The sequence below is a fragment of the Physella acuta genome, unplaced genomic scaffold (assembly GCF_028476545.2).
Source record: "Physella acuta isolate Inbredline_101_S28 unplaced genomic scaffold, ASM2847654v3 ptg000309l, whole genome shotgun sequence".
In the NCBI taxonomy this organism is placed as follows: domain Eukaryota; kingdom Metazoa; phylum Mollusca; class Gastropoda; family Physidae; genus Physella; species Physella acuta.
Window position 1 is genome coordinate 345,506 of NW_026731828.1, and position 11,995 is coordinate 357,500.

At 38.0% G+C, this 11,995-nt stretch overlaps 2 protein-coding genes across 3 annotated transcripts in view; both read left to right on the plus strand.

The window, feature by feature from the left end:
* The window catches only part of LOC131940149 (protein lifeguard 2), a 22,673-nt gene extending 14,386 nt beyond the window's left edge, over positions 1-8,287 (plus strand). For both annotated transcript variants that reach the window (XM_059298745.1, XM_059298746.1), the window contains exons 9-12: positions 12-57; positions 695-826; positions 1,482-1,535; positions 7,771-8,287. In XM_059298745.1, coding sequence (XP_059154728.1) covers positions 12-57; positions 695-826; positions 1,482-1,535; positions 7,771-7,920 — 382 coding nt within the window. In that variant the 3' untranslated portion in view covers positions 7,921-8,287. The remainder of the gene's footprint in view (positions 1-11; positions 58-694; positions 827-1,481; positions 1,536-7,770) is intronic.
* Positions 8,288-8,734: 447 nt separating this feature from the next.
* LOC131940134 (protein lifeguard 1) overlaps positions 8,735-11,995 on the plus strand; it is a 9,434-nt gene continuing 6,173 nt past the window's right edge. Inside the window, exons 1-4 of the mRNA XM_059298714.1 lie at positions 8,735-8,838; positions 9,371-9,687; positions 10,061-10,539; positions 11,806-11,851. Of these exons, the coding sequence (XP_059154697.1) occupies positions 9,381-9,687; positions 10,061-10,539; positions 11,806-11,851 (832 nt within the window). The 5' untranslated portion in view covers positions 8,735-8,838; positions 9,371-9,380. The remainder of the gene's footprint in view (positions 8,839-9,370; positions 9,688-10,060; positions 10,540-11,805; positions 11,852-11,995) is intronic.

The window sequence follows — 11,995 nt, forward strand, 5'->3', positions numbered from 1 at the left end:
ACTTTTTTCAGCACTAAAGCCCAAGAAATCGTATTGATAGCTGCTGTCGCTACAGTGGTACGTCTAATCACCGAGATTCACTCGTTCAGTAATTAAATAGACTCGTACTTGCTGTGTAAATGATCATAATAAAGACAAACGTGTCGAAGATGTTAAAATATGACAACAAGGTTTTATTCAGTGACAAATAGAGTTGTCTAAAAACATTCAATGTTTATTCAATAGATTCTATGAGTCAAAAAATGGAAATGCTAAATGGTGTTACTAATATTATTGAATTCAACAAAACAAATATGGCCTTTTTTGTATTAGCTTTTTCTACTAGCCTTGATGCATATATGAATTTTGTCATTAGCCTCTTTATGGGGTGGGGGTAAAATATCACGCATCTCAAACACCTAAAAGCTGTTACAAAGTCAATAATAACAATGCTTTTACGCCAAATTTTTACCCCGAATCCGGGCCCAATTCACAGAAACAGGTTAACTCTACTTCAATAGACGTATAGACCATCATTTTCGAAAAGTGAACGCTACCTAACTAGGCATCTATTTTATATCTATATCTATATATATATATATATATATATATATATATATATATATATATATATATATATATATATATATATATATATATATATATATATCTCACATATATACTCACTTACAAAATGTAAATACAAATTGTGCAGGCATGTTTTTTCGTCCTGACGATTGCGGGAATCTGCTGTAAATTTGATTTCACTGGTTTCATGTCAGTGATGTTTGTCATCTTTCTGATGATCATGTTGTTTGGAATCCTTGCCGCCATCCTGCACTCTTACGTGAGTTAAGTCCCTTACACAATCCTTGCCGCCACCCTCCACTCTTACGTGAGTTAAGTCCCTTACACAATCCTTGCCGCCACCCTCCACTCTTAGTGAGTTAAGTCCCTTACACAACCATAAGTACCGGATAACTTAATGCTGAGGGCGTAGCTAGGGAGGGAGGGCAGACCCAAATGCAAGGAATCCCATGAATTGACCACCATGTTAGTAAAGCCATTTATTGAACTAAAAGCCAGTAAAAAGCCAGTAATCCCATAAATTTACCAACATGCCAGTAACCCCAAATATGGTCTAAAATCTAGTAAACCCATACCTTGACAAACATGCCAGTAAATCCATAAATGGACAAATGTGTTGTTTACTATTTGACTATGACAGAAGTCACTTTTAAATTTTTATCAGGAGATTTTTGCATGTATGCTTGCTAATATGGTGTGTACATATTCGGCTTTGAAAAAACACATTTTAGATATTGATTAACTAAATTAATAATAATAATAAAAAAATAAAAATAATAATACACGCTTTTATCAAAAACAGCAAACTGTTTAAGGTAACAATTAAAAAACGGGTTTTGTCTAACAGTTTACATATTGTTTTGTAAGTAAGACATGACATGAGACAATTCTAAAAAGAAATATCACTCACCTAGGTTCCTATTCTACGGTTGATCTACGCGTGTTTGGGTGCCCTCGCTGTGTGTGTGGTGAGTACACGGTTCTTATCTGGTATCAACAAAAGTTTGCTCACTCATTTTGGGATGACATTATATCTAGAAAAGTAGGTTTTTTTTCTGTTTAAAAAGACACTATTCTAAGAAAAGTGTTTTTTCCGTTAAAAATTATGTAAAATTGTGTGAATTTGCTAAATTTCTTTTTCAATTGGTATGCTCAATGCTTAAGAATTCTTGCCCAATTTCCCCGATATATATATATATATGTGTGTCACCCCCCCCCCTTCTGAGGCGTAGCGATCCTTCCCGGGGACAAACTTTCAAGTTTTCGATTTGCACCCCCCCCCCTCAAACTTTCGATTTGCATTCCCCCCCCCTCAAACTTTCGATTTGAACCCCCCTCAAGTTTTCTATTTGCACCCCCCCCCTCAAGTTTTTATCTATATATTTTGCTTTTTTTTTCCTTGGTGTCACCCCCCTAAATGGTGTCACCCGGTGCGGTCCGCACCCCCCGCCCCCCCCCTCGCTACGCCCCTGTATATATATATATATATATACTAGGCAAGCTGCACAGCTTCGCTTAGGCTTTCGAAAACATTGAGAATTTGAATGCTTAATTAATTCGCCCGAGGGTCGGTCTACGACCTCAGGAGTTATGAAGAGGTTCCTCCGTGGACATTTTTTTTCGATTTATAGCCCATATAAGGCGCCGGTCAGTCGAGGTCAGTATTGACCCCCTCATCGTAGACCTTTAGGCCAACCGGTTCCCGTGTTCTGTCGCCCCAAGGCAAAATCCTGCCAAATTTGAAGCGCCTGCGGCGCCGGAAAGTGGCCTGTCGGGCACCCGACAACTTTGCTTTATATATTATAGAGATTAGCAAATTGCATAGATAAACAAATATTTCAATAAAGTAATTAAGGCCTGAAATACTTTAGTATAGAAATGTATTATTTGAATAGATTCTAGATCTAGGTAGGGTCTACATCTGTGTAAGTCTAGTTTTTCCATAGATCTAGATAATCTAGATCTAGATCTAGAATCTCTAGATCTAGATGATCTAGAATCTCTAGATCTAGATCTAGATCTAGATGATCTAGAATATCTAGATCTAGAATCTCTAGATCTAGAACAGAGGCGTAGCGACCCTTCCCGATTTGCACCCCCTCGAGATTTTGATTTGCACCCCCCCTCAAACTTTCGATTTGCACCCCCCCTCGACATTTTGATTTGCACCCCCCCCCCCTCGAACTTTCAATTTGCACCCCCTCAACCTTTCAATTTATTTTTCCAACCCATTTTGGCGCCCCCTAAGCTCGGCGCCCGAAGATATATGTCCCCCCCCCGCCCCCGCCCCCGCCCCCCCCCCCCTCGCTACGCTACTGATCTAGAATCCAAATAGATAAAATAATTTTTTTAAGTTTAGGCCGAGAAAATCGTATTGTTTACATTTCATAGCGTACATAGCTCTAGATCATATTTGAATGAAATAGTTAATTTCTTTTTATTCTAAACTCGGAAGATGACGTCATCAGTTTCTTTTTTTTTCCTTTTTTCCTTTTTTTTTAAAAAAAAAGACGTCTTCAATTTCGTGCTCTTTTTTTAGTGTAAACAATAAGCGACGTCATTGTTAAATGCGTTCTTGTCCCAAGTTTAAACACTTTTCCGGTTGCATAATTAAAATTGTTTTTCTAAATTCGAATGCGCCTTTATTTTTTATTTTTCTTCTTTAAATAAAATTGTGGTTATACATTTAAAACATCTAACATATTACTTTCAACAAAAGTCCGTATAAAATTCTTCATATATCGCTGCAGTTTCTGATGTGATGTGAAAATATTTTGCGGACAGACAGAGAGAGAGAGAGAGAGAGAGAGAGAGAGAGAGAGAGAGAGAAGTGCGCACAGGGGCTATTATAAATTCGGCCTTTGGCCGGCCAGTCCGCGGACTGGCCATGGTGGACCGGCCAAAGTCTTAATTAGAAGATCTTCTGGCTAGGGACGACCGGCCAAAGTCCGAATTAGAAGATCATGGGCAGATTTTTTTTTTTAATGCCGTAAGGATCACAAAATTAAGTCTTTATTGATTATTAATTAAATTAAATGACAGAAACATTCAAATGTTTTATTGTACTATAGTCTCAATCTATCAATATCATCATTTGTTACAACAAGTTGAACTTTTATGGCATTTAGAATTACATAGCAGCTTGTTATTTTTACACTTGCAGCGATTTGTTGTGTACTTAGTTGTGCAATTGCAGCGAGTGTAGCCTTGGCCCCCAGTCAATGATTGTGAAGATGCGATGGTTCGTAGTGATTTTTCCTCAGTGCCAACTGACGACAATAAGAGCAGTTTTTCGTGAAGAATTGAAAACTCACTTCTAGCATACAGTTGTTTTAGAACACCATGTTCCGTTTCTAATTTGTAGAAACCGCCCTCGACGCTCATGACAACTGCAATCACGCTTCGGGGATCACCGTGACCTCTGTCAACATCTGGAAAACGGATGCGTGCATTGTCACCCACTTCACCATCTTTAAATTTTGTATTTGATGTTTTAAGCATCTTAGCACCTTGAGATTGCAAGCCAGTATGAGCTGCTGATCTGTGTTCCATGATGTCTTGTTTGTTGTGACACAATCTGCAGGCAATGTTCCCTCCGTACCCTTCGTCTGCTTCATTGGGCATTACACACATAGCATGGACATCGTTGCCACATGATCCACAAAAATGAGCTGCACTACAATGTTTTTCACAAACTAAACAGAATCTGTTGGCCACATTATTGTCACGCAACTGGTCTGGGCGTTCAGCCACGGCAGTAGATGTGTTAGCTGAGGATGTAGTTGCATTTATGGCAACCTCCATTTCTTGTTCAATGTTCTCAAGATCTTCCTCAGTAACTATTTTATTGAAAGCCTCTCTTGGTAGATTTGAAATGCTAAGTCCCACTTTTGCTTTGCATCCAAACAAGGCTTCGTATGGCGATTGTTGGATTCCTTGATGAAAAGAACGATTTTTCATAAATTGAATGAATTTGAGACTCTCAGCCCAATAAGCTGATTCATTTGTCTGCATCAATGTTATCATTGTGTTTTGAACATCTTGGTTGGCACGTTCGACTGAACCTTGGCTTTGGCTATGCCTTGGTTTTCCGTGAACTAGTTTAAGTTCAGGCCACATGTTCTTTAGTTCAGAAATAACTTGATTCACAAATTCTCTTCCATTATCTGATTGAAGCACACTTGGGGCACCAATAGTCGTGAAGATATCCAGCAGCTGGTGAGCAACTTCTTCTGCTCTTTTGGTTTCCAAAGCATGTGGTCGGTGACGCCGACTGTCTTTGATTTTGTTCTTTGATGATTGTCTCACCTCGTCATCATGGAGGAGGCTGTCACATACAGTTGTAGCCCATATATGGAAACTGACATGGATTTAAATTTTTTTCTTTTGACATCCAACTGCTATGTCTGTCTCATGGTCTGACGGCCCTTTTGATCCATGTCGCCTTGCATATAGAATGCTATACAAACGAGCTAAACAATACGTTACTCGCAATGAAACCGCACCCAGAATAATGAAAACGCGATCACAACTTAGTCTAGATAGAACATTGGCCAGGACATCCCGGCCAATGCGCGCATTGGCCGGCCAATGTACAAAATACGCTGTCAAGTTTAAGCACTTCGGACTTTGGCCAGTACGTCCCGGCTAGTGCGCGCATTGGCCGGCCAATGTACGAAATACGATCTTAGTTCTAAGTTCTTCGGGCTTTGGCCAAGAGAGCCGGCCAATCCGCGCATTGGCCGGCCAATCCGGGGTTTGGCCGCACTTCGGGCTTTGACCGTAACATATATATATACATATATATATACATACATACACATATATATATATATATATATATATATATATATATATATATATATATATGTATATATATATATATATGACTTGTTTTAATATTAGTGTATGTGTGTGTGTACTTGTGTACATGCGTGTGTGTGACTCGTGAGGCCACTCATCCTGTCTTACATTGGAATTGTGCACAAGACGTCTCGTAACACACAATTAGCGAACCAGTCCATTTTTCTGTTCTATTGTATATTATCAATTTCTCACTACATTTTCATCAATTTCTTTGTTCCACTGCCATATAATTAATTACACTATAGTACATTATAATCAATTTCTCATCAATTTTCACTCAAATATAATCAATTACTATAATCAACGAGTTCCAGTACATTATCATCATATCATCGATTTCTCTCTTACAGTACATTACCATCATTTCATCAATTTCTCTCTTCCAGTACATTATCATCAAATCCAGAGTTTCTTCCAAGCATCTCGTTGGAGGGCAAAGCCCCCCCCCCCGGAAATTTTTTACCGCCCCTCCCCCCCCCCCCCCCCGAACGAAATGAAATTTATATAATTTATATAGAAAATATATTCTTTTAACAGTGTCCCCCCCCCCCCCGAAGAAAGCTTACCGCCCCCCCCCCCCGAAAATGTCAAGTACCCCCCCCCCCCCCCCCGGAGAAAAAAGTCTGGAAGAAACACTGATCATATCATCAGTTTCTCTCTTCCAGTACATTATCATTATATCATCAATTTCACTCTTACAGTACATTATCATCAATTGCATTCTAGTACATTATCATCAATTTCTCATCAATTTTCACTACAATATAATCAATTACTATAATCAATTAGTTCCAGTACATTATCATCATATCATCGATTTCTCTCTTCCAGTGTTTTATCATCATATCATCAATTTCTCTCTTCCAGTACATTATCCTCATTTCATCAATTTCTCTCTTCCAATAGATTATCATCATTTCATCAATTTCTCTCTTCCAATAGATTATCATCATTTCATCAATTTCTCTCTTCCAATAGATTACCATCATTTCATCAATTTCTCTCTTCCAATAGATTACCATCATTTCATCAATTTCTCTCTTACAGTACATTATCATCATATCATCAATTTCTCTCTTCCAGTACATTATCATTATATCATCAATTTCACTCTTACAGTACATTATCATCAATTGCATTCTAGTACATTATCATCAATTTCTCATCAATTTTCACTACAATATAATCAATTACTATAATCAATTAGTTCCAGTACATTATCATCATATCATCGATTTCTCTCTTCCAGTGTTTTATCATCATATCATCAATTTCTCTCTTCCAGTACATTATCCTCATTTCATCAATTTCTCTCTTCCAATAGATTATCATCATTTCATCAATTTCTCTCTTCCAATAGATTATCATCATTTCATCAATTTCTCTCTTCCAATAGATTACCATCATTTCATCAATTTCTCTCTTCCAATAGATTACCATCATTTCATCAATTTCTCTCTTACAGTACATTATCATCATATCATCAATTTCTCTCTTCCAGTACATTATCATTATATCATCAATTTCACTCTTACAGTACATTATCATCAATTGCATTCTAGTACATTATCATCAATTTCTCATCAATTTTCACTACAATATAATCAATTACTATAATCAATTAGTTCCAGTACATTATCATCATATCATCGATTTCTCTCTTCCAGTGTTTTATCATCATATCATCAATTTCTCTCTTCCAGTACATTATCCTCATTTCATCAATTTCTCTCTTCCAATAGATTATCATCATTTCATCAATTTCTCTCTTCCAATAGATTATCATCATTTCATCAATTTCTCTCTTCCAATAGATTACCATCATTTCATCAATTTCTCTCTTCCAATAGATTACCATCATTTCATCAATTTCTCTCTTACAGTACATTATCATCATATCATCAATTTCTCTCTTCCAGTACATTATCATTATATCATCAATTTCACTCTTACAGTACATTATCATCAATTGCATTCTAGTACATTATCATCAATTTCTCATCAATTTTCACTACAATATAATCAATTACTATAATCAATTAGTTCCAGTACATTATCATCATATCATCGATTTCTCTCTTCCAGTGTTTTAACATCATATCATCAATTTCTCTCTTCCAGTACATTATCATCATTTCATCAATTTCTCTCTTCCAATAGATTATCATCATTTCATCAATTTCTCTCTTCCAATAGATTATCATCATTTCATCAATTTCTCTCTTCCAATAGATTACCATCATTTCATCAATTTCTCTCTTCCAATAGATTACCATCATTTCATCAATTTCTCTCTTACAGTACATTATCATCATATCATCAATTTCTCTCTTCCAGTACATTATTATCGACACACAATTAATAATGGGCGGCAAGAGACACCAACTTGAACCGGAAATGTACATTCTGGCCGCCATCTTGCTCTACATAGACCTCGTCATGTTGTTCATGTACATTCTGGAAATAGCCGAATATTCCAAGGATTAAGGCCACCAGTTCAAATAGATTCAAAGGATTAAGGCCATCACTTAAAATAGATTTTTAAAAAAATGTACATTTAAAAACAATTTTCTGTTTACAAAAACATTTAGAATGTTCCCTGCTAACGGTATTTAAAGATCATGATTTAAATGTAAAATTGAGAAATTTTTTTTTTTTTTTGGAAATATTACTTCTTATTATCGAAAAGAAAAAAACATCTATCCCATAAGAGCACTTGTAAGTGTTAAATTTGTATTAAAAGTATCTTCACAAAATTATAATGTGTGCACATACATTGCCTGTAACTATAGTTGTTAATGATTTGAAAAAAAAGTTATTAGATGAATGTATTTTATCAACCAATAAAACTTGCGCGACAACTCAAAGTTTTCTTTGTTTTAATTTTCGTTTGTAGGTATTTTCATGTTAATAATTATTTACGTTGTGCTAAATTTTACAAAGAAAATCTAATCTTTAAAACTTGTTATTTAATTAACTATATAATTCAGTTTAAATGTTGATTAAAACAATAAAAAATTTATAATTTAACATATTGTTAAAACCTTCGCTTCCATGAAAATTAAATGCATATGAAATCGAACAGATTCTATTAGCTTATTGAGAAAAATGTTTTTGTTATTTATTTGATGTTTTAAATAGAATTTGTTGGCTTCCAATCTTGGATTTTCGTAACTCAATGCAGATTCTACATGTTGAAATTGCAGAGGGTATATAAATTTCGGGGATTTCCAATTGTCCCCACCTACAGTACCTACATTGCACACAATGGCACAAAATCGCACCAGTGAGAAACAAGTTAAAAACAGAAAGAAGCGGAAGACTGTGTTTTGACAACTTTGATAACTCTTTATTACTTGATGAAGTTGTTAGCTCCGCTTATAAAAGTCTTCTAGCTTCTTTTTGGTTAGTTGACTTCTTCTTTTGATTATCGATAATAGGTCTGAGTTTAATCACCATGTACCCAGTTTTAGCATTGTTTATTTTATAGCAGTAAAGTTGTAAAATGGACCCTAATGTAAAGTCTCGAATGTTCCATTTATTAAAATTAAATATTGAAAAATCGTGTGCAACGTTAAAATATTTGTCGTTATAATAACGTGGTTGTTTGACTTTAGACGGAATTTACAAACTACGCAATTGACTTTTTTTTAGTATTTCACTTTTAGGTGAGTAGGCTCACTAGGTTCCTTCTGTCCCACATGTGGCTCCAGGCGCCACACCCCGGCACACCGCCTCAGCCAGCGGACCAAACCACATGTGGGGGTGGTGCTAAAGCGACATCATTAGGTGTAGGGCCTTCTAGTAAAGGTCACCGGCCAGAGAGGTGACACTACAATGTTGCCCCTACTATCCAAAGTGACCCTACAATGTTGTCCCTACTATCCACAGTGACCCTACAATGTTGCCCCTCCAATGTTGTCCCTACTATCCACAGTGACCCTACAATGTTGCCCCTGCTGTCACTCCTCCGCCCACACAAAAGAATCTGCAATGGCGGCTACTACACGCAGGAGGAAGAGCGCGCTATGGGCAGCCAGACCAGGCTGGAACCGACCCAGGGATCCGGTGCCTCTGCTCCCAAGCCGACGTCAGAGGCCATCAGGCAGCAGGGGGGACGGCACCATCAGGCAGACGCCAGCCAGGAATGTGCCGCACCAGGAGACAGGCAACATCTAGAACCTTCGCACGGTGATGGGAAGGAGGGCGGGGGGACGTCGGGTCATGATCACAACAGCAGCGCCAGCGGCCAAGGTAGGTTCAGGTAGGTCAAGGTAGGTTTTTGTAGGTTCAGGTAAGTGAAGCCCGGTCCTTTTCCATTGGGTTAAGGGGTTCATCCGTTAATGACGTCATACCCCTAAAAAATGCTGCTTTTCCAAAAGTTGGAATAACTTAAACTAAAAGTATTATACTGAATTTACAGTTGGAAATTTCAATATTTATAATGTAGTATAATATATTTACAAATTGTGTAACTATAGCCTATAATTGTAACAAATATTCTGCTCCGAATGTACCATACTCGTTTTAATTCTAGTTAAACTTATTGTGAATTAGCAACTGAATACTACTGACACATTTTAGGGCGTTACTAATATTGAAAACTATTTTTTTTCTCTTACCCCAGGATATCAGCCTGTTTCCGGCACCCAACCCCCTCCCACTAACCAACCCCCTCCCGCCTATCAACCTCCCCCTGGTTATCAACCACCGCCCGGGTATCAACACCCCCCTCCGATGTACCAACAATCCCAAGGAGACCATTACCCCCCTCAGGGATACCAACCACCACCCCCGGGATATCAGCCTCCACCCCCGGGATATCAGCTTCCACCCCCGGGATATCAACCTCCACCCCAGGGGTACCAGCCTCCACCCCAGGGGTACCAGCCTCCACCCCCGGGGTACCAGCCTCCACCCCAGGGGTACCAGCCTCCACCCCAGGGCAACCAGCCGGCCCCCCAGAGCATCTACGTGTCCTACCAGGGTCAGCAGAACGATGCCCTACAGGACCCCCAGACCAGGATCCTGGGGATCGTCCAGACGGTGCACCAGGTGCCCACCTCCAACGCCAAGGACATTCCCGTGTACTGCCAGGAGACGACGGTAACGTGTTTCTTTCAGATATTTTATTTTTATTGGAGGGGGGGGGGAGACTTGAAACATACAGGGATGGGGGGGGGGGGAATGTAATAACAATTGTTGTCACCCAGTGTTTCTTTCAGAATTTTTTTCTCGGGGGTTGGGGGGGGGGGGGGATAACTTGAAACACGGTAACTTGTTTCTTTCAGACATTTTGTTTTATTGGAGAGTGACTTGAAACATACAGGGTTGGGGAGGGGGGGGGGGTAATGTAATGACAATTGTTGTCACCCAGTGTTTCTTTCAGACATTTTATTTTCTCGAGGGTGTGGGTGGGTGGGGGGACTTGAAACATACAGGGTTGAGGAAGGGTCCGCACTGTAACGACAAAACGACACGTGACACCCAGTGTTTCTTTCAGACATTTTTCTCCGGTGGAGGGGAGGAGGCAGTTGAAATATTCGAAGGGGGGGGGACAGTGGTTAAAGTATATGTATATATTTTCTTTATAAATTATGTATTTTTCTATTTCTTCGGGGGGGGGGGGGGGGGAGGGAACATTCTCCAGAGGCGGGGGACATTCTCCAGGGAGGGGGGGGGGGTTCTCACGAAGAGATTCTTGAAAGAAATTGGTGTAACCGTGTATAATTTTAAGGATACATATTTGGTATGGGTTTGTTGTTTTTTAAATTAAAAAACAACCGGAAAGCACTAAGTGAATCTAAATACACACTAGTTCGTTGAATAAAACACTTACGCTAAACAGGAGCTAAAACCTGGAGCTAAACAATGGAGCTAAATACTAGAGCTAAATACTAGAGCTAAATACTAGAGCTAAATACTAGAGCTAAATACTAGAGCTAAATACTAGAGCTAAATACTAGAGCTAAATACTAGAGCTAAATACTAGAGCTAAATACTAGAGCTAAATACTAGAGCTAAATACTAGAGCTAAATACTAGAGCTAAATACTAGAGCTAACTACATTGCATTCACTTAGGTATCCACCATTTCTCCAATGCCACACCTAACATTCAAACCTTCATGCCATTCAGTTTCTCATCACAACAAGTAGGTAAACGAAAATCGTGCAGAAAAAAAATCTGATTAAATCGCTCACCTATCGCTGCAATTAACCAGGCATTCTACTCACACACAAAGCTAACTACAAACATAAACTACCAAACCTTATTGTTTGTTACAAGCAAAAACACAGTCTATGTAAAACGATAAATACTTTCCTTCGTTATTTGTAGTAATATGTGAACAATTATTTTCTTGTATTTACAGATCATATATTATACGAAGCCTTTAGAAGATCCAGCGAAAAGAAGAGGTTTTTAAAAATTACTTTAGATTGTGGATTTTTAATTGATTAATTAATTAAAAACATAAGTAAAAAAATTTATTAAACGTAAATGTCGTCTTAAATATAATATATATATATATATATATATATATATATATATATATATATATA